Source organism: Zingiber officinale, chromosome 1A (genome assembly GCF_018446385.1).
Source record: "Zingiber officinale cultivar Zhangliang chromosome 1A, Zo_v1.1, whole genome shotgun sequence".
Classification (NCBI taxonomy): Eukaryota; Viridiplantae; Streptophyta; class Magnoliopsida; order Zingiberales; family Zingiberaceae; genus Zingiber; species Zingiber officinale.
The window spans coordinates 166,121,302-166,146,131 of record NC_055987.1 but is presented as its reverse complement, the minus strand read 5'-3'; the positions used below and the strand labels follow the sequence as shown (position 1 = coordinate 166,146,131).

Sequence of the window (24,830 nt, the reverse complement as noted above, 5' to 3'; positions counted from 1 at the left end):
CACCCAAGGGGCCGAGGGGCCGTGACGTTAGAATAAAAAGGCGCCTTTTATTGTAACGACCCGACCCATTGGCCCCTTGGGCGGCCACACTAGCGGCCCAATTGGCGGCACAACCTTGGTCCCTTGGGTGACCATAATGACGGCCCAACTGGCGACCCCTTATGTCGTCAACCGACGACCCTTCGGCTGTGCCGTTACTCACAAGGACTTTTCACCCCTGGCTAGTGGATTTTTTCCTTCCTCAGGATTCGAACTCTAGATCTCCAGGTTAAATACTAGAGTTTATGAATCCTGGTACCTAAAGAGAGAGTTTGCCCTCTAGGAAAGGGGGAGAATGAAGGAAACCCTCATTCATGCCTTAGCATGAAAGGAAGTTGAGGCTATGGGATTAGCCTAACTTAAATGTATTGTCAAACATCAAAACCCAAACATCAAGACTCAAGCTTGAGCCAACTCAAGATTAGTCAACCAGGTCAACTTTGACCTAGGGATATTGCACCAACAATGTCAATCAGGCTTAAGTCCTTATCTATCCTAATCTAAGTATGTATAAGGAAAACATTAAATTAAACATCAAACAAATTTATTTAATAATAAAGATAGTCTTTCTATTGGCTCCTCCTGGATCATATTCTTGATAAGGTCTATCAAGGTACTGGATTTGATCTTTGGAGATCCAATATTGATCAAGTTCAACTTGGTTAACCAAGTTAGACTTGGGGAACCATACTTAGACTACCTTTTTATTCGTTTGATTGACAAGAGATAGGTAGATTTTAAATTTACGTTTAACCTTATATCCAAGTCCAGATCGGTTGTATACGACCCTTTGTTTCCCAAGAATTAAGTCAAGGTTCTTGGAACTCAAAGTAAACCATTTCAAGGAGTCCCTAAGTTCCTTGACTTGACTTTTCAAGTTAGAATTTTCTTCCTCAAGTTGTTGGACTCGAGTTGAAGTTCCAGCTTGAACCGATTCAGTCAAGGAGCTTGGGTTAGTTACTTCCTTGAGGGCTTTGACCTCCTCTTGGAGTGATTTGATCCGGAGGTTGGATTTAGCCAATTTTCTGGACAAGTATAGAATCAGGTTATGAGATCTAATTAAGGAAATTCTTATAGTGGATTGAGAATCTTTTGAATCGGATACGGATCTATGGCTTCGTGCGGACTCAGCTTCTGATTCTATCTCGAATTCAGATTCAGCGACTTGTTCTCAGGCCGGAAGTGCGAGGAGGCTTGTCTATCTGAGATCTTCATCGGAGTCTTTTGATAAAGACTTATCCCACGTTGCTTGTAGCACCTTTTTTTTCTATTGATTCTTTGTTTCCTTTTGGTTTGGACAATTTACCTTGATATGTCTCTTTTTTTTTTTTTTCAGTCATAGCAAATGACTTCATACTTGACTTTTGGACTTGGTTGCATCATCTTTGATTTGATCACCTTCTTGATCTCTCTTTTAGTAAATCCTTCTTCTTCTTGTATAGCTTCTGGACTAGGTTCACGAGTTTAGCCATAATTTCTCGGGTTCGATCGGGTACTTTTTCTTAGTCTCCTTCGTCTTGCTTGTACCTGTAACCAACGCAATAGCTTTCTCGGTCGGAAGTGCGTTAGTATGTTCATGCAATTCAAATTCTAAAAATAATTCATCTAACCTAATTTGAGAGAGATTCTTGAAAACTTTGTAAGCATCCACTATTGATGCCCACAAAGTGTTCCGTAGAAAAACATTTAAGGCATACCTTATAATATTGTGATTTTCTACCTTCTGACCGATTGCATGGAGACCGTTGAGTAGGTCTTGGATCGGAGCATGAAGTTGACTCGCTGACTCACCATCTTGCATTTTAATATTATATATAATCCGGTGGTAAGAATCCGGAACCCCATAACGAGGGGTCAACACCACGGGGAGGTCAAAGGGCCCAGTGGCCCTCCGGAGAAGGACGAGCCGACCGGATTTAGAAGAAAAGGACATTTGGTAGTAAAAGGCACCCTGGTAGGGACCAGGGTTCCGACGCTCAATGAAACAGTACATAATGACCGAGCGGAGGGACGGGCCGCCCGGCCGACGCAGAGAATTAAGGCCGTCCGGACGATGTTCTTCGCCCGGTCGTCCGGACTGACGTCCCGGTCGGGCGGTGGGTAAAGGAAGGGAACACCCTCTGACAGCCGTCAAGTCGTATGACTACGCCATACCCCTAGTCTGGCAACGGGGTGTCCTGTTGTCCCATCGAAGACATGCTCGGACTGTAGCAGTATGGTGTCAGGTAAGCTCTCTGACAAGTACATACCGAGGTATGGGTTGCTGACACGTCTGCACCTCGGTGAACGTGCATTAGTTCTCTCCTCTCTCTATATATAGAGCCTCTTACTTCGCCGCAGGTATGCGAAAAATCATCTTTGGAGCCACCTTTTGCATTATTTGCTTGCCTGACTTGAGCGTCGGAGGGCCGTCGCCGGGACACCCCCCCCGGCTCGGTTTTGTTGCAGGTTCGCCGGAGCACCAGAGGATCCAGCAGGGAGCGCCACGTCCCCAGCGTTCATTGACCCCTGGTTCGGATAGGATCAATTTGGCGCCGTCTGTGGGAACACACCTGCATCCGAACGGGAATAATGGACGAGGCTGGACGACAACACACGGTGACGCTTTCCACGGAAGAACTCGACGCTCTGGTCAAGATAAGGGCCGCCAAACTTGTGGAGCAAAAACAGAAAGCATCAGCCGAGCGGCCGGAGCAACAGGCAACGTCTGCGTCGGGTGGCCGAGCGGAAGCGCCTCCAGCCACCGTCGCATTCCATCGAGCCTTATTTCGCACCCATGAAGCCGTACCAGCTCGAAGAGGTAGAGGATCTTCTTCAGACGAGATGCCTAGACGAGATGACAGAAAGGGGAAAGCTCCCCGAGCGGACTCATCTCCCGAGCGGATCAATCGGCAATTTTCGGAGGCTATTCTACGAGACCCTCTGCCCAAGCACTACGTACCTCCGACGATCGGCAAGTACAATGGAATAACGGACCCGGATGATCATCTGGGTAAGTTCGATAACACAGCCACGCTCCATCAATACACCGATGGAGTAAAGTGCCGAGTCTTTCTTACCACTCTCTCGGGATCGGCCCAACGGTGGTTTCGGAGGTTGCCGGACGGATCCATCACAAGCTTCAGGGACTTCCGAACGGCCTTCCTCCACCACTTCGCCAGCAGTCGGCGTTATTAAAAGACAAGCGTCAGCTTGTTCGCCATCAAGCAAGAGCCGAGAGAATCGCTCCGAGCTTACATCCAGCGGTTCAACAAGGTGGCAATGGATATTCCAATGGCTACCTCGGAGACGATGATGAATGCCTTCACGCAAGGCCTTGTGGATGGCGATTTTTTCCGATCACTCATTCGGAAACCGCCCCGAGATTATGATCACATGCTACACCGAGCCAATGAATACATCAACGTGGAAGAAGCGCAAGCGGCCAGGAAAAAAGAAACATCAACCGAACGGGCACCTCCCGCCGAGCGGAAACCCTTCTCCGCTCATCAACCGCCGAGGGGACCAAGGGCCGAAGCAATCCGCTCCCCTCGTGTAAGGTCCCAAGTACAAGAAGTAGCTGCCGCTCGAAGCAAGCCAAAGAAGAAATGGACCCCTATGTTCTGCTCCTTCCACCGGACGGATACGCACAACACAAGGGATTGTCGAAGTCTTCCCTTCGTGGCTAATCCCGTTCCCAGGAAGGCCGAAAGACGATCTCCTTCCATCGACAGGAGGCAAAGGACCCATGAAGCCGACCGGACCCGCACCGAGAGGCGACATCAACAGACGCCCGATCGACATCGATCTCCAAGGCAGGAGAATCGCCGAACGTCAAGAGAGCGATCCCGGCCGTCCGCTCGGGAAGAGGAAAATAGAAGCAATACTTCCCGAGGCGAGATCAACGTTATTGCTGGTGGGCCGACCGGAGGAGACTCCAACCGAGCCAGAAAGGCGGGTGTCCGGCAGCTACAGATCCACACAGTCAGTTGTAGCCAAGAGCGGGCAAGTGGACCGGAAATCACTTTCGGGCCCGGAGACTTAGAAGGAGTAGAAGTGCCCCACGACGACGCTCTGCTCATTAAAGCGGTAATAGCAAATTACACTATTCACCGCATATTTGTTGACACAGGGAGCTCGGTCAACATTATATTCAAGAAGGCGTTCGATCAGCTGCAAATTGATCGAGCCGAGCTGCTGCCCATGACAACGCCGCTCTACGGGTTCACGGGTAACGAAGTGCAGCCGGTCGGACAGATCCGGTTGGCTACCTCACTGGGAGAAGAGCCGCTCAGGAGGACCAGGACAATAAACTTCGTGGTGGTCGACTCTCCTTCGTCCTACAACGTCATTTTGGGACGACCGGCGCTCAGCGAATTCCGAGCAGTCGTCTCAACCTTCCATCATATGATCAAGTTCCCCGTGGAGGGCAAAGTAGGAGAAGTACGTGGAGATCAGCTAGCAGCTCGGCGGTGCTATATAGAGATGATCCAAGCAGAAGCCTGTTCCGCTCGGAAGGCGCCCCGGATCGAGGTACACGCCATAACCGAAAAACCTCCTGCTTTAATTTATGATGAAAAGGAGGAGGTTCAGATCCATCCGACCCGATCGGAGGCCACGACTTTTATCGCCTCTGATCTGGAGGAGGAGCAGAAGGAGGAGCTGATCCAATGCCTCCAACGAAATCATGATGTCTTCGTCTGGTCGACACATGAGTTGCCCGGAATTTCGCCGAGCATAGCGCAGCATGAGTTGCATGTCCGACCGGACGCTCGGCCAGTGAAGCAGAGAAAAAGGGATTTCAGTGCCGAGCAGAATGCCATCATCCGGGCGGAAGTAGAGAAACTTCTGGAGGCCGGCCACATACGAGAAGTGCAGTTCCCGAGCTGGCTGGCTAACGTAGTATTAGTCTCCAAGCCGGGCGGCAAGTGCAGACATGCCCCAAGGACTTCTATCCTCTGCCCCGGATAGATCAACTGGTGGACTCTACAGCCGGTTGTGAATTGATTTGCATGCTCGACGCCTACCAAGGCTATCATCAAGTGCCGCTCGCCCGTGAAGATCAAGAAAAAGTTAGCTTCGTGACTGCCGACGGCACATATTGCTACAATGTGATGCCGTTCGGATTGAAGAATGTCGGGGCCACCTATCTACGCTTGATGAACAAAGTGTTCAGGGAGCAGATCGGGCGGAATCTGGAAGTCTATGTGGACGACATTCTCATTAAATCAGTCCGAGCGGCTGATCTCTTCAAGGACATGGAAGAAACCTTCCGAACGCTACGCAAATATGGAGTCAAGCTAAATCCCCAGAAGTGCCTGTTCGGAGCAAAAGGAGGGCGTTTCTTGGGGTATATAATGACCGAGCGGAAGGCCGTCTAGCCCAGACGTTAAACCGAAGAGCCGCGCCGACCGGCTATAAATATCCGCGCCGACGAGCTCCGTCGTTAAAGATCGAGAGACGAGCCGACGTCTATAAACCCTCCGAGCGGAAGGTCGTCTAGCCCAGACGTTAAACCGAAGAGCCGCGCCGACCGGCTATAAATATCCGCGCCGACGAGCTCCGTCGTTAAAGATCGAGAGACGAGCCGGCGTCTATAAACCCTCCGAGCGGAAGGCCGTCTAGCCCAGACGTTAAACCGTAGAGCCGCGCCGACCGGCTATAAATATCCGCGCCGACGAGCTCCGTCGTTAAAGATCGAGAGACGAGCCGGCGTCTATAAACCCTCCGAGCGGAAGGCCGTCTAGCCCAGACGTTAAACCGTAGAGCCGCGCCGACCGGCTATAAATAACCGCGCCGTCGAGCACCGACGTTAAATATCGAGAGACGAGCCGGCGTCTATAAACGTCCAAGCGGAAAGCCGACGAGCCCCGTCGTTAAAAATCGAGAGCCGCACCGACCGGCTATAAATAACCGCGCCGTTGAGCACCGACGTTAAATATCGAGAGACGAGCCGGCGGCCGAGCGGCTCTCATCCAGCGAAAACCCCTTGGAGGTAAGGCGCGAAGCAAAGGATGGTTAATCGGAATTAAAGAGGCAAACAGGTTTGCGCGCTGAGCGGCTGATCAGGCGCGTAATGAGACATTAAAAATAATTCGCTTGTCTGGCATAGCGAGGTGCCGAGCGGCTCTCATCCAGCGAAAACCCCTTGGAGGTAAGGCGCGAAGCAAAGGATGGTTAATCGGAATTAAAGAGGCAAACAGGTTTGCGCGCTGAGCGGCTGATCAGGCGCGTAATGAGACATTAAAAATAATTCGCTTGTCTGGCATAGCGAGGTGCCGAGCGGCACAGTTATAAAGAATACTTAGTAAGTTCTTGCCACAATAAAAGGTGAAAGGAACAGAAGATCATCTATTACGCAAGCCAAAAAAGTCATTACAGATATAGTCTGGGCCGAACGGCGGGAATACAGAAAAGTTTATAAAAACGCTCCTCACACCTCAAAATCAAAAAGAGCGTCGGGAATGGTGTCCATCACGCTCGCTAGATCCTCGGGGGGGGATGGTCAGCTCGGCTGGCAGGTGACCTTTGGTCTTTAGATATCCCACCGCCGCCTTGATCGCCTCCTCGAACGTGAGGGATATCTTGTCGGTAAACTTCTCTCCGAAGCCCTCTGAGCAAAGGAACGCTTTCCTCACTTCGTCAAAGCGGGCCGACTCCCCCTCTTGGTATTCCTTGAGCGCGGCGTGGGCGGCATCGCTGGCGGCTTGGAGCTCTGCCAAATCTCCGTCGAATCTTTGGAGATCCGCCGAGCGACCCTCCTTCTCGGTGGCCAGCAGGGCGTCCAAGTCTTGGATGCGTTGTTCCAACCCCCTGATCTCCACCTTCATACGGTCCATATCATTGATGGCCTGTTGTTTCCGAGTGGTCGCCGTTTTGATCTCCTTCTCTCGTTGCTTGATCATCGCTTCAAGCCGAACGACTTTGCTCGCCAAATCGTTAGCCCTTTTCCGTTCGGCATCCAGCGATTTTTTGGCCTTCTCCAGAGCGGCAGTCGACTGCCCGTTACCCCCCGCGGTTTTTTGTTTTTTCAACTCGTCCTCCAGCTCGGCCAATCGATCGCTAATAGCGATCTGCTCCACCCAGTTCTACCAACAAATGTCCACAGGTTAAAAACATAATTCGAAGATGCAAACAAAGAAAAGGAGAGCATACCCCGGTGGCCTGTTGAAGGTTGCTATCGCCGAGCTGCCAGGGAGTCATCTTGGCTATGCGACGCCGAGCATCTATCCAAGCTTGAGCAAGAGGGCCCGTCAGAGTAATCTGCTGCTCGGGGATCATTGGCCGATCAGCAGCAGCCATGTACGCCTCTGAGGGGAGGCGCAGAACGGTCTTTATCAAATTCTGGCCGCTCGGCTCGCTCTGAGAAGCAGCGGCCTTATCGGACGGCCCACCGGCAGAAGAGGAGGGAAGCTCACCCATACGCCTGATACGGCGCAAAGTTCTGGAAGGGCTGGACGGCGGCATCTCAGAGCTGGCCCTCGGAGAACCCTGAGGGGTTGGGGTACTCTCGAGGGAAACCGTCCCGGACAGCCTCGGTGCGCCCGCGCTCCGCTCGGGCTGTGGCTCATCAAGTTTAGGGGCATGGGCAGATTCTGGTCGTCGGCGCTTCCGAGTGCGTAGCGGCACATCATCGGCCGAATGACCCTCTACCTCAGCCTCGGTAGAAGGTTCCAGGTCGCCCGCGGCCTCATTGTGAAAGGCAAGGACATCTGAGGCTTCGGGGACAATTGGTGCCCCCTCACCTTCTCCGCCAGCCGGATCAGACGGAGCAAGGCCCCGCTCGGCGGCCTCCTTGTTCGTCACCTCCTCAATCTGAGCGGCCTTCAGTTTGAGCTTCTCAGTAGCTCTGGCACGCCACATGACTTCAGCTGTAGAAGCAAAAAATAAATCAGTTAGGACAAAACAAAGGGAAAGATAAGGAAACTTACTCATGCTGCAGGGCAGATCAGCTGGGATAGAAGACAAGCCGAATATATGCATTACTCCCGGAAGGAGCATCTCGTCAATATGATAGCGCTGACCGACTAGCCGTTCGGCTGCATGAAGATAGTCCGCGTCGCCTCTAAACTTGCCGAGCTCCGGTTGCGCGGGCATAGCCGTCTGCCACTTGGTGCGGAAAGTCGGCCGCTCGGGAAAACGTATATAGAAAAAATGCTCCTTCCAATGTTTGTTGGAGCTCGACATATGATCAAAAAGCACGAAGCCTATCCTAGACTGGAAAACAAAGGTACCCCACTCGGCTTGCTTGGGATAGAAGAAGTAGTAGAATATTTTTGGGTCCAAGGGGATGTTGTTCAGCTTGAATAAAACTATCACTCCGCCCAGCAGCCTAATAGAGTTGGGAACTACCTGGCCGAGCGGAATGCGGAAATAGTTGCAGACTTCTAAGAAAAATTTGTGGGGTGGAAAACGCAGTCCGGCCAGAAATTGGTCTCGGAAGAAAAACACCGTGTCGGACGGCGGTTCATGAGGCCGATCGGCCGGTGTGGCTAACACTATTTGGTGGTCGGTCGGCAGGTCATAAGTCCGGACGAGACGCAATGCGTCTTCCTCATCAAAACGGCTCTCCATGGTCGTGTACCATAGACCTGGAGTGCCGTCGGTCGACTGTGAAGTGCTGGTCATCGTCAAGGGACGAGAATATAGGATTCCGAGGGAAGGGGCGAGCAAAGAATGGAGAAAAGCCGATTGAAGGAAACGGGTAACAAAAAGAAGAAAACGCTGGGAACAAGAAAAAAGGCCTTACAAACAAAGAAGATGATCGACGAAGGGCTGAGGTTTGCCGAAGAGTTGAGGGGCGAGGTCGCCGGAAGAGAAAACGAGCAGAGAAGTGCCGGAGGAGAATGAAGCAGCGAGGCGGCGGCGGAAGCGGAGCCGCAAGCTTTATATTGCCGCCCGGAAGCAACCTCCGCCGTCCGATCCAGGTCGTTGATAACGAGGTCATCATCCAGCCATTCATTTCAAACGGCGGTTGTCCCATCGGAAGTGACGCCACCACCATGCGCTGACAAGCGCACGATCGCCACGCGTCAGCAAGACACTGGCCGCATTTAATAAGCTCCCTTTACCGTGCGCAGTGCACGTGATAAACAGTGGGAGGGGAGCATTGTACATGGATTCCAAGAGAAGCACAAGGCACGGACGAGGTACTGCCGAACGGATGAGCATCCTTATGCCTGGCCGAGCGGACTAATGCAAGGATCATTGCTCCGTCAGATCGGCAGTCCAGTTAGTCGGACTTCGCCTCCTTCGACTAGACTCGAGGGGGAGGCAAGTGATCCGGTGGTAAGAATCCGGAACCCCATAACGAGGGGTCAACACCACGGGGAGGTCAAAGGGCCCAGTGGCCCTCCGGAGAAGGACGAGCCGATCGGATTTAGAAGAAAAGGACATTTGGTAGTAAAAGGCACCCTGGTAGGGACCAGGGTTCCGACGCTCAATGAAACAGTACATAATGACCGAGCGGAGGGACGGGCCGCCCGGCCGACGCAGGGAATTAAGGCCGTCCGAACGACGTTCTTCGCCCGGTCGTCCGGACTGACGTCCCGGTCGGGCGGTGGGTAAAGGAAGGGAACACCCTCTGACAGCCGTCAAGTCGTATGGCTACGCCATACCCCTAGTCTGGCAACGGGGGTGTCCTGTTGTCCCATCGAAGACATGCTCGGACTGTAGCAGTATGGTGTCAAGTAAGCTCTCTGACAAGTACATACCGAGGTATGGGTTGCTGACACGTCTGCACCTCGATGAACGTGCATTAGTTCTCTCCTCGCTCTATATATAGAGCCTCTTACTTCGCCACAGGTATGCGAAAAATCATCTTTGGAGCCATCTTTTGCATTATTTGCTTGCCTGACTTGAGCGTCGGAGGGCAGTCGCCGGGACACCCCCGGCTCGGTTTTGTTGCAGGTTCGCCGGAGGACCAGAGGATCCAGCAGGGAGCGCCACGTCCCCAGCGTTCGTTGACCCCTGGTTCGGACAGGATCAATATAGTTTATTTAAAATTAAGCTTCGTTTGCTTACCTTAGTATCGGAGGTGTCCTCGTGCAACTCGATTAGTTTTTCCCATAGTTATTTGGCGCTGTTAAAGGGGCCAACCCGGTTCAATTCTTCTTTGGTTAAGCCATACTAGAGGGTCTGGGTTGCCTTTGCATCAACTTCGATCTTCTTATAGGTTCATGCATCCCATTTGTCGCAGGGGACGAGTACTCCATCTTCGGTGGGAAATATGAATCTGATTTGGATTATGATCCACATTTCCAGTTGGGTCTTGAGGTGATACTCCATTTGGCTCTTCCAGTAGCCGAAATCTTCACTGGAGAAGGGAGGTGGATGAGCGGTGTTGTAGTCTTCTTGATGGGTCATTTAGAAAAATCTTGTACACACAAAAAAATTGATAAATGTCCCAAGACTTGGTATTAAATTAGTAGTGTGGTAGAAAATAAGGCAATAAATCGACTCGAATGATATTGCATCAATTTTGAGAAAAATTAGATGAATCGACAAAATTTGTCAGGAGAGGTTATTAGACCAATCTAGATTTATAAATTTGAAAACAAAGAAAAACGTACAAATTTATATAAAGAAAATGGATGAAAAAGCGATAAAAATGCTCTAATGGTAGTTGTACCGATTCATAGCAGCTCTCTTCATAGCGGCTCTACTCTGATGCCAATTGTAGGATCGATGAGTGCTAGAGGGGGTGAATAGCACTCGTAACTTTCAGATTCATTTTAAAACAATTGAAGAACAATTGAGAGAAAGCAACGGAATAAGAAAAAACAAGAGCAATGTTAATACGTCAAGATTTACTTGGTTCAGAGCCTGTGACAACTCCTAACGCATGTGAGAGTGCTTTCGATGGACAATTACTAATCAATCGTCAAAAGTACAAGTACAATTTCAAATGGTTACAAGCAATTAGAAAAGTAAAGAATATCGATGACTTTGGATAATGTAATCTTCAGCGTAGTCATTGTTGAAGCAGTTTTCGAGCGTTATGGAGGTATTTTCTGAGTAACACGCGGAAGCGGAAGATGTTTGGAATGTTGTTTTGAAGTCACTAGTCAAAGGCTACTTTTATAGCCTGTTCCGGGACCCTGGATCTCCTCCCGAGCGCCTGGACTATGTTGACGTGGTATGCTCTTGTCAAAAGTTGATTGACAAAAATTATTCGCTTCCGGGTGCCCAAACCCTTTCTGGGCACCCGGACCCCTTTTGGGTGCTCGGACCCCTTCCGGGCGCCCGAACTGTAATGTATGCCCGTCCAATCCTCGTGCTCTAGCTCGGCGAAGAGATGAATTTTGGTTGTCTGGATGCCCGTACTAGCTCCGGGCGCCTAGACTCCGAGCGCCTAGACTCCCTTTGGGCGTCCGAACCACCATGTTTGCCAACTTCAATTTCTTGCAAAATAAGATTAGTCCAAGTAAATAATATACAAAGAATGACAAGATTTGACAGCCTTAGGACTCTTCGGTCCTGACTTTGAGTTTCATTGAAATTCTAGGTCGGACCAACGCCTACTGTTCCTTGTTTGGGGAACGCGTCCTCACCTACTCCTCTCAGGAGAAATTATCTTTTGCCAGATCGGTCCTCCAGACCATCTGGACTTCTGCTCAACATCCAAGGCTTCAGGACTTTTTTGCTGGACGTCCGATCCCCGACCTATCCAGTCTTTCGTCTGGTGTCCGCAACCCCATGACTTCCACCTAGAATTTGTGATCCTAGGATTTCACCTGGCGTTCTCGACATGCTAAGATTTCAGTGGATCGATCCAGCAGGCACGAGAAAAGACGAAGCGGGGCTGAATCAATCAGTGGATCGATTCAGCCCCACTGGATCGATCAATGGATCGATCCACCAGGCGTGAGAAGACGAAGCGGGCTAGAATAGGCCGCGACGCTAGCAAATGCAGCGTCGCCGATTCTGACCGCGATCCGGTCGGAATCCGATTGCTGTCGGATTCCGATCGGATCACGACCGGATTCCGGCCAAATGGCGGTCGGAATTCGACCGTTTCGTGGCCAAAATCGGTCGCGACGTTAGCAGACGCAGCGCTACCAATTCTGGCCACGATTCGACCAGAATCCGGTCGCGTTGTGATCCAGCCGAGGGGTGATCCGCCAGCATCCTGTGAAGATCAGCGACGACCAACGAGAGAAGACAAGCAGGGTTGAATCGACCCACTGATCGATTCATCCCCGCTGGATCGATCAATGGATCGATCCAGCACTAATTTTGATGTAAGATAAATAATTTTAGGAGTATATATATATATATATATATATATATATATATATATATATATATATATATATATATATATATATATATATATATATATATATATATTTAAAAAAATAATTTAAAATTTATTTGTCAACTTAATATAGTGGTCCCTTCGATCAGTTGATCGAAGGGACCTAAAAAAATGATTTAAAATTTATTTGTCAACTTAATATAGTGGTCCCTTCGATCAAAATTGAACGGTCCGATGTTAATTCAACTGACGCAATGAGAATTCTAATGGGTCATGGAATAGCGCTCTCTCTCTCTCTCTTGACTCTCGAGAGTCGATCTCGATCTCGATCTCTATCGTAATATCGAAACCCTAATTAGAATCCGTCGCTCCGGCGAGCGATCGACCTTCGCTGCAGCATGGAAGACTACCCGGAGGAGCTTCGAACTCCCCCGATCTCCCTCGTCTCTGTGGTCGGATGCCCGGAACTACACCAGACGATCTCCTCCTTCCTCCACGCCGAGCAGCCTCCTATCAACACTCTCGCGCTGCCGGACTTCTCCAAAATCTCAGTGCTCTCGAGGAAGCAGAAGGATCCTCTCTCGTCGTCCCACTCGGCGGCGGGGATCCTCAAACGTGATTGGCTGTCGAAGCACCGGACCAGGGTACCCGCCGCCGTTGCCGCCTTATTTCGTGTTGATTGCGTTACTGGAGATCCTGCTCAATGGCTGCAGGTCTGCACCGATCTTGAGAACCTAAAGTACGAATTCCTTCCTCTTTGATTTTGTTTGAATTTCCTTTTTCGCTTTAACTAGAAGCATTGCCATTATCTTTGTGTTTTAAGCAACCAACTACTTTAACTTCTGCACCCTCTTTCTTTTTTCTATCGGCATTTGGTGTTTCTATATTTCTCCCTTGTTCTACCAGTGGCGATGTGCTATTGCCTTGCCAGGTTTGTCTGGTTGACCGAGTTTACCTGAAAACTTTCTGACCACGTAGGTCAGGAAATCATTTGCGAGGCAGTGCTAAATTGGCACTCAATGCATAAATCTGCAGTATAAATGTGTATGGGTTAAAGTATATCTATTAATATTAAGCTTTAAGTTGTACCAATTTTAGGATTTCATGGATTTTCAAGCTCTATATTATCAACAACTAACCAACTTTAAGTTTGCACGCTTTAAGTTATCACCCATTTAACCAACTTTCTTTCCAATCAATATTTCTTACGTTTGAATACTTTAGTCATATTCACCAATCACCAAAAGCATAAATGGGAACATGGGACTATCAAGTTATGGCCTTGGCCATAGTCCATAAGCTCGCTAAGTTAAAACCTTTTTTCTCTCCCCATGGACAAGGTATTACTTTTCAGAGCTTCTTTGTTAATCAAGATGACCGTGGGGGAAGAACAAAGTCGGGGGATCACTTAGAGTCATGTTGACCATTCATATGTGATATGGCATATTTGTGGGGCCGTGGAAAAGCCAAGTCAGACTTCCTAAAGTTTTTCATTTAACTTGAGTTGGTGTGCAATTGAGTAGATTTCAGTGGCTTGATTCCTCCATCTACTTTTTCTTTCTTTTTTATTTATTTTTAATTTATTATTGTTTGAATCTAGCATTAAGGTACCTTGGATTTCTTAAGGTTTATCAACTGTACTGTAGTTCACATGTGAGGAAGAAGTAGATTTTGTTATAGTGCTTGGGGCCATGTTCTGTTCTTCTCCATGCTTTAAATGAGGTATTCTTGGCTAGAAATTAGCATTAAGGTGGAATGGCCATAGGGAGCCGGGTCAATCTTATGATTTTCTGATCCTTTATTTGCTCACACATAGTGAGTTGATACTGATGCAGGTGCATAGAGAGCCAGTAGCCTTGTAGCACCGTACAAATCCTTAGCTGCAATAAGCATTCAAATGTATGATGCGCAAATGTGAAATTTATGCATAGTGGTTTTCAGATAAGGTAGTGCACTAGCTTTATATCCTGTAATCATCATCCTATTGCTGGAAAAGTAGATTTCATCAGGGGGCTGAGGCCTCCATCTACTTTTTCTTTTCTTTATTCTGAATGGTATTGTAGCTCATATGCGAAAAAGTAGATTTTGTCATAGTGCTTGTGGCCACGTGTCAATTCTGCTTTTCTCGCTTTTTTTGAGATATTCTTGGCTAGAATTTAGCGTTAAGGTGGATCAGTCCTAAGGATCCAGGTCAATCTTATGATTTTCTGATTCTTATTTGCTCACATGTGGTGAGTTGATACTGATGCAGGTGCGTAGAGAGCCAGTAGCCTTGTAGCACTCAATAAGCATTCAAATGTAACATGTGCAAATGTGACATTTATGCAAAGTGACTTTCAGATAAGGTGGTGCACTAGCTTTATATCCTGTAGCCATCATCCAATCGCTGGGAAAGCATGTTGTTGCTCTCCAAAATGAGTTAACCCTACTTGTCATTTATTGTCATGTCCCTACTAATGGGTGTGTTTGCGTGATGAACATTATGTTAGTAGCAAACTAGATGGGTGCGGGGTTGGGCACTCAAGCGAGGTCTTCAAATGTTTCTCTTCTAACAAAATGTTCTTTTCCATATGAATCTGCTATTGGTTTTTAGAAAAAAGCTAAATATTGTATTACCTTTAAGATTTGTTTTAAGTAACTCATTAAATAATGTATTGCCCATATTTTCTGATGATTTGCAGAGCTGTGCTTCATGGAAGAGGCATCAAATTGATTGTTATTCTTGTGCAGACATATGCAAATGGTATGTGCGATTTTGATTTATATGTGAATCATTCCAAGAGACTAGGAGAAACTTTCTTGAGGCGACAAGATATATAATCTCAATATTCTGTCTTGATTGATAAGCATTGCAAATTGCTTTAAAATGTTATTTATTCCCACATCAAATTGCAACCAATCTATTATTGACTAAAATTCATGGTAGTTTATATGAGAAATCAGTTCATTGTGTAAACATATTTAATGCAGAAGATGTGAACGAAGACCTTAAAATTACTTTAAGAAAGCGTGCAGAAATTGATGCAAAATACTTGATGATGCTTGTACAAGATGACACACCAGAATTAAAGCAGTCGCTTACCAGGTGGGACATGAAATTGACACATTTGCCAGCTTTCTTCAATTTTGTTTCATTGTTTATGCTTGATCTAAAAACCTCACTTTCTTATTGTGTAGTATTATCTGTCTTGTGGTTATGATGTGGTGAAATTAGCTCCTTGATGATAATTTTCTATCAATTCTATTCAGACTTTCAAGTACCTTGGCTGAGCTATGTAATACATATTATCGAGAGGAAGGACGGAAGATAAGAATACGCATAGAGAAAAGGTCCTTTAGCTCTGTTGAGTTGAATATCCGCTACTGCTTTAAGGCAAGGGCTTAACTTTCTATGTTTGGTCATGTGGATGATTAATCTTCTGATTATCTTTGACAAATAAATAGTATTTAGTACTGCTGTTTGTCAAATGTGAAAATTCAGAAAAATAAAAAACAATGATAACCCAGAAGCACTTAATTCTCATCCAACAACTAGGCTTTACAACTGAAAGATCCATCTACATCATTTAATCAATATTTATGGAACTTCAATTATTGTGCTGATGATTTTACATACAATGATACAAATACTCGCTTTACTCTGGCACCAACATAGTGAGATCATTAGCATAATGAAAGACCTTATGAAGGCAATGATTTGTCTAGTTTTGCTTTTGGAAATTATAGACAGATACAGGACTAGCTAGCGAAGTACAAAGAAGAACGGGCTTCTTATAAAAAACAATCATGTCACTTGTGTTTATTGATATACCAATATTTGTTTCAAGCTCATAGCTAATTGAGACGTTAGAGGAAAATGAACTAATACAAGTTTTTTTTTGTCAAGATTAGGTTGCAGTTTTTGCTGAGTTCAGAAGAGATTGGGCAGAAGCACTAAGGTTTTATGAAGAAGCCTACCGTGCATTACGAGAGGTAATGTCTCTTTATGTATAATTCATGGTGTTGTGTTGATGGTAGACATTAACTTCAAAAAACTTATTGCCATTCCTAGGAAACAGTTGTGAACAAAGGTCTGGTAATGTTTCAATAATGATAGTCTGATTTTCGCCAGGTAACATAGGAATGTACCATATTAAAAGTTCCAGTCTCTGAACAAGATTGCGATGTCCGTGCCTCATCTCCTACACTTTGGCTTAGTAGTAAAGTGTGTTATACAATTATGCATGATGCAAATTATTGCATCTCTACAACATGTCACTATGCTGTTTTAGATAACATTTATGAGAAGCAACACAGTTGTCATATAGGCAACAAAGAAATATTGTATATTGTTTTTTAATCGTTAAGCATTTATTCTATATGTTTTCTTCTCAAAATTGTCTAATTCAAATATACCTTCTACCATAAAGCATCAAATGTAGTTAACTTGTTGACCAGCAGTTTGGATAATGTTTATCCATACTTGTGTTTTATGGTAGAAATGAAATAACTGTGAACTAATGTGAGTACTAACATGTCTAAGAAAAGGTGTCCCCTTTTGTTGGTCTTATTGTTTATTTTTCACTCTCGAATATTCAGATGATTGCAACCTCTACCAGGTTGCCACCAGTACAACGCCTGGTTGAGATAAGAGCTGTGGCTGAACAATTGTTTTTCAAGATATCAACTTTGTTACTTCATGGTGGAAAAGTTGAAGAAGCAATTGCTTGGTTCAATAGACATTTCAACAGTTATAAACATCTTGTGGGTTTAGACGAAGTCTCTTTTCTCCATTGGGATTGGTTGAGCCGGCAGTTCCTTGTATTTGCTGAGTTGTTGGAGACAAGCTCTGCTGCTATACCAAATACCCTCTCTTCTCACTTTGGCACACCAGAAAGTTCTTTGACTGAATGGGAAATTCAACCAGCTTATTACTATCAGGTACTTATACCTTTTTGAATAAAATGCCTTGCAATAATTGCTTATTTATTTTGTCTAATATTATTACTTCAATCCACAAGTTGGCAGCAAATTATCTGAGGGAGAAAAGATATTGTCTAGATAACTTGTTGTCCACAGGGGACTCTGAATTTTCCCGTACTTCTGGAAAGGTGCCAGAATCTGTAATGCCTTCAGTATTTATAGGTCAATCTGCCCGTTTAGTTGAGCAAGGAGATATGATTGAAGTTCTTCCGTAAGTACATTGTGCTGCTCTAAAGTCGATACTAGTTTCTAATGGTACTGACTGTCTGTGGCTATAACTGTGTGCAGTCTTTCAGATGCTGAATATGTACAATATGCCCTATCAGAGGCTCAAAGATTTCAAGATTCATATGAGATCATTGCCCTGTTCAGAAAAGCTTGTGAATCATTCACCAACTTAAAAGCTCCAAGATTAGCTTCTCTATGCAGTAATAGAATGGCTAAAGAATATTTTTTTACTGAGGACTTCACTGATGCAAAAAAGCTTTTTGACACTGTTTCTAGCCTTTATCGTCAAGAGGGTTGGGTTACTCTGCTTTGGGAAAGCTTGGGATATTTGCAAGAATGCTCTATCAGACTAGATTCAGCAAAAGATTTCATTGAATATTCTCTAGAAATGGCTTCTTTGCCAATATTTGCTAATGGTGATCAGGAAATCCCTGATAGCAAAAGGGAGTATGGCCCTGCAGGTCTACCTAGCCAATCAAGAAGAGAAGCATTGCAAAGTGAAGTTCTCAGCTTGGTGAGGGGGGAAGAGATAGTGTCACGAACAGATAGAGGCTGCAGTATTGCTGTTACAAAAGAGCAGCCTGTCCGTATTGATGTTGATATCATAAGTCCTTTGAGAATGGTATTGCTTGTATCTGTTGCTTTCCATGATCAATCTGTTAAGCCAGGTTCACCTGTAATGTTCACTTTGTCACTTGTATCACAACTTCCTTGTTCCATTGAGGTTGATGAGTTGGAAATTGAGTTCAACCAACCAAAATGCAACTTCATAATCATCAATGCCGTTGAAGAGATTTCTGCAGCAAGATCAAATGGTGACAATCAAGATGTTCGAATAGAAACTGCTCCATCAATTGTATTGCCCACCAACAAGTGGCTGCGGTTGACATATGACGTAAAATCAGGTAGGCATGTAAGTTTTGTATCCTGTCAACAAGTTCCAGCTATTACTTATTGTACCTTTATTATTTTCAAGATCTAGTTTGATTGTCCCATCCATTAACAACCACCTTACTGCACCTATCACTTGTACATACGTTCCTCTGAGTGACAGCTTATTATTTTTCCCTTGACTTTCACCTGTGAATGCAGATCAGAGTGGTAAGCTTGAGTGCTTGTCGGTCACAGCTAGAATAGGTAAATCATTCAAGATTTGCTGCCAAGCTGAAAGCCCTGCATCAATGGAAGATTTGCCCTTCTGGAAGTTTGAGGGCATGGTTCAGACTTTCCCGACAAAAGATCCTGTACTTTCCTTTTCTGGTCAAAAGGTTATCCAGGTGGAGGAGCCAGATCCTGAAGTGGATCTTATTTTAAATGCCTCTAGTCCTGCTTTAGTTGGTGAAAGTTTCGTGGTTCCTCTCACGGTTATACCCAGGGGACATGAAGTCTATTCTGGTGAGCTGAAGATCAACCTTGTGGATGCAAGAGGAGGTGGGCTTTTGATGAGTCCAAGAGAGACAGATCCATTTTCATCTGGTAATCATCACGTGGAACTTATCAGCATCTCAAGGATGGGTGATGATGATGAATCTCGAATCCATTCTGATAAAATTAAGAAAATTCAGCAATCTTTTGGAGTGGTATCTGTACCAGATTTAAGAGTAGGAGACAAATGGTCCTGTAAGCTAGAAATCAAATGGCACAAACCGAAGTCAGTGATGCTTTATGCTTCACTTGGTTACTCTCCAAACTCTGCAGAAGCTGCGAGAGTTAATGTCCATCGAAGCCTACAGATTGAAGGGAAGATCCCGATCAGCATAACTCACACTTTCATGATGCCATTTCGCCGAGAACCGCTTTTGCTCTCTAAAGTCAAATCATTGCCTGGTGCCGATCAAAATGTCTATCTTGCACTCAATGAGACAAGCATCCTCATAGTGACTGCTCGAAACTCCAGCGAGGTTCCCTTGCGTGTAAAATCCATGATGATTCAGTCCAACAGCAACAAGAATGAAACTCCCTACTCCATTCAGCATGTTGGTGGAGTTTCTGCTGATGACTCCCTTCTTGTTCCTGGCGGAGAATTCAAAGGAGTCTTTTCTGTCAGACCAAAGATCGACTCTCCAAACCTTGAGCTCGGTTCAGTTTGCCTGAACTGGAATAGAGACTTGACACTTAGTGATTCTGAAGATTCTGGTGTAGTGACAGAGCAGAAGTTACCCGCCGTTATTGTCGAACAATCGCCACTGGTAGTAAGTCTAGAGTTCCCTCCTCATGCCATCCTAGGAATTCCGTTCTTATTCTACATAAAGGTGAGCAACCAGACTAACCTACTCCAGGAGATCAAATATTCCCTGGGCGATACTCAAAGTTTTGTATTCTGTGGACCTCATGATAATGCTGGCTTCATCCTCCCGAAAATGGAGTATGTGATGAGTTATAAACTTGTGCCCTTGTGTTCAGGCTCACAGCAGCTGCCACAGGCGACAATCACTTCCCTGAGGTACTCAGCTGCATTGAACCCATCGGTTACAGCAACAACAATCTTTGTTTACCCCAGCGAACCAAATTTTTTTGTCGCTGATAATGAAAAGGAAACCATTCTAGCCAAATTAAATTTGTAGTTTCGCCATGGCTTTGGCTTGGACCAGTGTTTTTTTTTTGTTTTTCGTTCCTTTTGATATTCAAGAGCCAAAGCAATCCCTCTAAGATGTCATTTGTTAGTGTGCGTGTTCTGCTTTCCAATAAGTTATCAGTCCCTTTTCTTTTGTTTTTCTATATATCCTCTTGTAACCTAAGAAACAATTTTAACGTTGTGATTTTAGCCTATTGAGATCAAAGTTGCTGATCATATTCGCAAGTTTTTTATAAATGTGAATCTGAAGTAGAATTTCTTTTTTTATCGATGAATGCAAGAACTGAATCTCATTCGTTCTGTCGGTTACATGCGCTGTCGCTACATTTAGAGCTAGTAAAATCAGATTAAAAATAGGTGTCCAATCAGATTAGAAAATATAAAATTAATAAAAATAGTTTTTGTAAAAAATATATAAAGTATATATTTTTTTATATCTTTGTGTTTTATTTATATTTCATTTTCTAAAAGTCCCTGATGAATGAGTTGCCAGAGCTCTGATAAAATAACCTCTTTGTTATTATTTTTATTAAAGCAAGTATCCAGACTCTGATATGCCCGAACAACTAATCTCCACAGTAAAAAAATACACTATAAAAACTTGCTCTTGTTCCAACTGAGTTTCAAATTGTGTTATTCTCACCAATTGCCTTAGTATTGCACCGTACCAAAAGCGTCCAAAATAATCTTTTACCATACAAGGTAATTAAGATTACATAATGCCATAATAGGTCCATTATGATTTAATCTTTTCCACAGATTTCACATTGATGAGAATTTCGTGGACAGGACTATTGGACCAATTAAATGACTAAACTCACATATTTTAACTAGAAGTAAGTTATAACTTTAATTAATATTTGAAAAATAAAAAATATAACAACTTTTTATATTTTAATCAAATAATCCTGAAATGGATCACAATTAGGTTTAATTGATAAATAAATGTGCTTAATTTTGTCGCATTATTATTATTATTATTATTAGACTGGAAACCATTCGAACAGGGCTTTAGCTCCGCGCGATCTAATCCTCCTCATATCCCCCGTGAAAGTCTCTCTGGCTTTTCGTCGTTCATACCGTAATCGTCGGTAAAAATGATGATTTCCAGCAATATTTGTGATGGAAAAGGGGCTTCTTCATGTTGATCTGGCAATTGGAGCGCAGAAATCTCTCTGGTTCTCGTACCTGTCTCGATTCCTTCTCTTTTACTTTTTCTTTCCCCTTTCGATGTGGAATTTGCATTAGGTTTTTTTTTTAAAAAAAAAATATATATGTACGTGTGTCTATTTTTCCCATTATCGTGGTATTCATTGTTGCAGTTTGGTAGAATTTTATTTTATTTTATTTTATACAGTTTGATTCTTTGCTCTGCTGCCGTTTTTGAGTTCTTGGTGGAGGAGGGCTTTCACAGTGAAACATACATCCTCAGATCGAGAAACGTTTCTCTGCTGCAGTTCTTGGAGGTTATATTATCAAAATTTCCCCTGTTTTGATTCAGAAGAGGCTCTCCAGTTCGATCTTCATCCTCAGTCAAACGCTACTTGAATCATCGAACGTTGCGATTATAGCAGAAGAGTTCTTATTTTGTTAGCTAATGTGTTTTGAACTCAATGGAGAGGGATCCGATGTTAGGGCACCCAGCGATGCATAGCATGCCATTAGCAGCCCACACAGACGATGGCCAACCAGTCTCTACGACGCTCGCCGGTTCATCTGCTGCTCATCCTCAGCCATCGCCTTATCATCAAGGAGATGGTGGTGGAAGACTCCCCGGGGTACTTGATGGTGGCTTCACAGCTCAAGCATCCAACAGCCAGAACATTATCCCGGGAGAACCAAGTAAGCGAAAGCGAGGCCGACCCAAGAAGAATGGACCCGATGGCAATCTCTTGTCCCTTTCACAACCAAGTTCTTCAATGTCTTTTTCTGGAGTTAGCAATGCAGCACCTTCTGGCTCAGCCGATGCTCCAAAGAAACGGAGCCGTCCACTTGGCTCTGGCAAGAAGCAGCAAACGAATGCTCAAGGTAGATCTTTTGTTTTCGTCAGTTATTAGCAGTTTTCATGAGGCAGTGGATCCACATGTATGCTTTGGTGGAGTTAAGCTCTTGTTAATCGTGTTGATTTCTTTTTGCTCTTTTCTTGAAGCACAGTTGTTAAATTTGTAGGGGAAGTTTTGTTGGTTGCATTTGCTCTTTTCTTGCTTGACTTGGATGCTTGATGTTTACTCTATAGGGGAAGTTTTGTTGGTTGCATTTGCTCTTTTCTTGCTTGACTTGGATGCTTGATGTTTACTCTATAGGGGAAGTTTACTCTATTAACGACAGGAAAAAAAAATCAAGCCATGAGTGTCAATTTAAAAAGTTAGGAACGTTTGTAGTTCTAGTTTAGTTTTTCTGAGGGATATAAACATGCTTTCTGGTTTTACTAAGACACCTTTGGCATACCATATGTTTTTCTGAGAGAATGTTTGTGCTAGAATTTTGTATTAGTTTTAATGTCTGGAAATAAACTGTATTCTAATCTGTAGTTTTCTCTTCATATTCGGGATTATTGCATATGCTGTAAATACTATCTCTTGCTGTATATTTCAGTAATTTGATCTTTTTATAGGAAAAGAATATTGTTGAGAGTGCTTTTCTTTTGTCTCCTCACCTTTCTGAAATTTGACCTACGATTGACAGAATCATCAAGAATGAAACTTCATGCTCATTTTATTATAGTACCAGCGGGAAAGGTAAGTAACCACATTTTGTTCTTTTCATATTGAGGTCATTTTCTATACTGAGGAAGCTCAGTTATAATTGTTGTAGCAATTAATGCTAAAACTAAGAAGATGATTTGTAAGCAGCTCTTTGATTTAAGTTTCACAAACAATGCATTTATCTGCTATCAATAACTAAATATCTGGTTGCAGGATGTAGTTTCAGAAATCGTGTCATTTTTTCAGCAAGGATCACACTCACTCTGTATTCTTTCAGCAAGTGGTCTTGTATCTGAAGTGAAGCTTTTCCAACCTTCGACAACTGGTGGTGGTATTGTAGTTTACAAGGTTTACGGACAAACTGTTGAGAATTTTGTTTTAAGTGGTTTCATCATTTTCTCTATTGATTAATCTTATTGAATTGCCTGCACCAATCATTAATCCTTCTAAATGGTATCTGAGTCTTATGCCAATAACAAATATATAACAAGAAAAATGTCATCTTTGTTGCTTACATGTTCTTGTGTGTTTGTGTGTTCAGAATCTGTTCGAGATCTTGTCACTGTCAGGCACATTTCAGCTTCCTCTCCCGGATAACACTGAGCAGCAGAGACAAGTGAATGGATTGACGATCTCATTGGCTGATAAAAATGGGCGTGTTTTTGGTGGTGGATTAGCAGGGCATTTACTAGCGGCATCACGAGTTCAGGTCTGTTAAAGCATTGTAAACCAATTTATCATATCAATTTCTTGGTTATTAAACTTTCAACACTCAGTTCATACTAATGTGCAAGTATAAGAAACAAACAAATACAGTTCATCTTTTATAAGAAACGTTTCCAATGAAAGTTATGGTCATCACTGGCTCAACTCTTTTATGCAGGTAGTTGTGGGGAGATTCATACCTATTGAGACAGATGAATAAAAACAAGCTAATAATGCTACCAAGGTTGTTCCCGGCCTAAACCTTGTCTCAAGTGCCATAGCCAGCCCCAGCAACCTGCCTTCAAGGGATGCCTTGAGTGAATCATCAGGTGACCTGAGGAGCCCGTCTATGCAGAATGCTGGCACATTCAATTACATCAATTCTCTAGGTCTTTAGCCATGCCTTTGAAATAGCGTGTCAATACGCTTAGTTATTAGTATTTGATACTTTGCTTGGAGTAAGAAGACGACCGGAGTAGACATTGATAAAGATCCCTGATGCTAATGTGTTAGATTAGTCTACTCATTTTGATTTCATCTCTTTATTCTTGTGGGTGTATCATAGTGGCAAAAGGTAAATACGCTTATCCTCAGCGGTCCTGTCAACCCGTTCCAGGACCAATACAGAGGAGGACGACTACTAGTCTTTGGAATAGTGATTAGTACATAAGGAAAATATTTACCTCGACTTTACCAAGATTCGAATCTCAGAAAACAAATAGACCCATTTAACTTCCATAACAATGAAAAAAAAAACATGAAAAACAATGATGGCTTTCTATATATACCGGTCATTGGTAAAGAAATTATTTAACACTTGGTATGTTAAAAAAAAAAGATTAATTAAAAAGAATATAAAAATATATTAAGTAAACTTTTATATTTACTTTTAGAGTCAATAAAGAATAAAGTATATAATTATTTAGTTATAAAATTAATATATATTTTAATTTATTAGGTTAGATGGACTAAATGGTATAACAGGGTTTATCGGTTCAGATAGGTTTGTTTAAATGGGTTGAATAAATTCGTTAATGTAGTTAAGTCGGGTGGTTCATTAGAGTAGGTTGGTCTGGGTATATGGTTAAATTGATTGAATCAAGTTATGTTCAGGTAAAGTTGAATCGAATTAAATAAGTAGAATTGGTTAGTTATGTTATATCGCTCATAGAAAATTTAAAGGACCTCCTTATCATCTATATTGTTGAAAGATTATTCCTGCTTTTGTCCTGGCGTAATTGGTAGTTACGTAGATGTTTACTCCTAAGTTTTAAAGTTAATTTTTAGCTGTTATAAAATCTCTTATTAGGTACATCATCTTTTCTTACAAAAGGCCATTGTACTTAGATAAAATATTTTTCATAATTTACCTACTTAG

General features: G+C 44.1%; 2 protein-coding genes across 4 annotated transcripts; both read left to right on the top strand.

The window, feature by feature from the left end:
* The first annotated feature begins 12,557 nt into the window (after nucleotides 1-12,557).
* Nucleotides 12,558-20,258, top strand: LOC122038301 (trafficking protein particle complex subunit 11-like). 2 transcript variants are annotated; one of them, XM_042597981.1, is made up of 10 exons: nucleotides 12,566-12,859; nucleotides 12,930-13,016; nucleotides 14,959-15,020; nucleotides 15,248-15,362; nucleotides 15,527-15,650; nucleotides 16,169-16,249; nucleotides 16,856-17,197; nucleotides 17,278-17,450; nucleotides 17,528-18,372; nucleotides 18,560-20,258. In XM_042597981.1, the coding sequence occupies exons 1-10, from the start codon at nucleotides 12,735-12,737 to the stop codon at nucleotides 20,029-20,031; spliced, it is 3,426 nt and encodes a 1,141-aa protein (XP_042453915.1). In that variant the 5' UTR covers nucleotides 12,566-12,734; the 3' UTR covers nucleotides 20,032-20,258. The 2 variants fall into 2 exon arrangements, with proteins under 2 accessions (XP_042453914.1, XP_042453915.1); XM_042597980.1 differs by having other exon boundaries at nucleotides 12,558-13,016.
* Nucleotides 20,259-21,038: 780 nt separating this feature from the next.
* Nucleotides 21,039-23,997, top strand: LOC122038300 (AT-hook motif nuclear-localized protein 10-like). 2 transcript variants are annotated; one of them, XM_042597978.1, is made up of 6 exons: nucleotides 21,039-21,220; nucleotides 21,400-22,070; nucleotides 22,728-22,780; nucleotides 22,961-23,095; nucleotides 23,289-23,456; nucleotides 23,631-23,997. In XM_042597978.1, the coding sequence occupies exons 2-6, from the start codon at nucleotides 21,656-21,658 to the stop codon at nucleotides 23,670-23,672; spliced, it is 813 nt and encodes a 270-aa protein (XP_042453912.1). In that variant the 5' UTR covers nucleotides 21,039-21,220; nucleotides 21,400-21,655; the 3' UTR covers nucleotides 23,673-23,997. The 2 variants fall into 2 exon arrangements, with proteins under 2 accessions (XP_042453912.1, XP_042453913.1); XM_042597979.1 differs by having other exon boundaries at nucleotides 21,039-21,226.
* The last annotated feature ends 833 nt before the right edge of the window (nucleotides 23,998-24,830 follow it).

Coding starts and splice junctions, on each gene's coding strand:
- LOC122038301 (XM_042597980.1), top strand. CDS start 12,676: ATGGAAGACTACCCGGAGGAGCTTCGAACTCCCCCGATCTCCCTCGTC. Junction 15,651..16,168: donor ATATCCGCTACTGCTTTAAG/GCAAGGGCTTAA, acceptor TGTCAAGATTAG/GTTGCAGTTTTTGCTGAGTT. Junction 17,451..17,527: donor GATATGATTGAAGTTCTTCC/GTAAGTACATTG, acceptor AACTGTGTGCAG/TCTTTCAGATGCTGAATATG.
- LOC122038300 (XM_042597978.1), top strand. CDS start 21,656: ATGGAGAGGGATCCGATGTTAGGGCACCCAGCGATGCATAGCATGCCA. Junction 22,781..22,960: donor TTATAGTACCAGCGGGAAAG/GTAAGTAACCAC, acceptor ATCTGGTTGCAG/GATGTAGTTTCAGAAATCGT. Junction 23,457..23,630: donor TAGCGGCATCACGAGTTCAG/GTCTGTTAAAGC, acceptor TCTTTTATGCAG/GTAGTTGTGGGGAGATTCAT.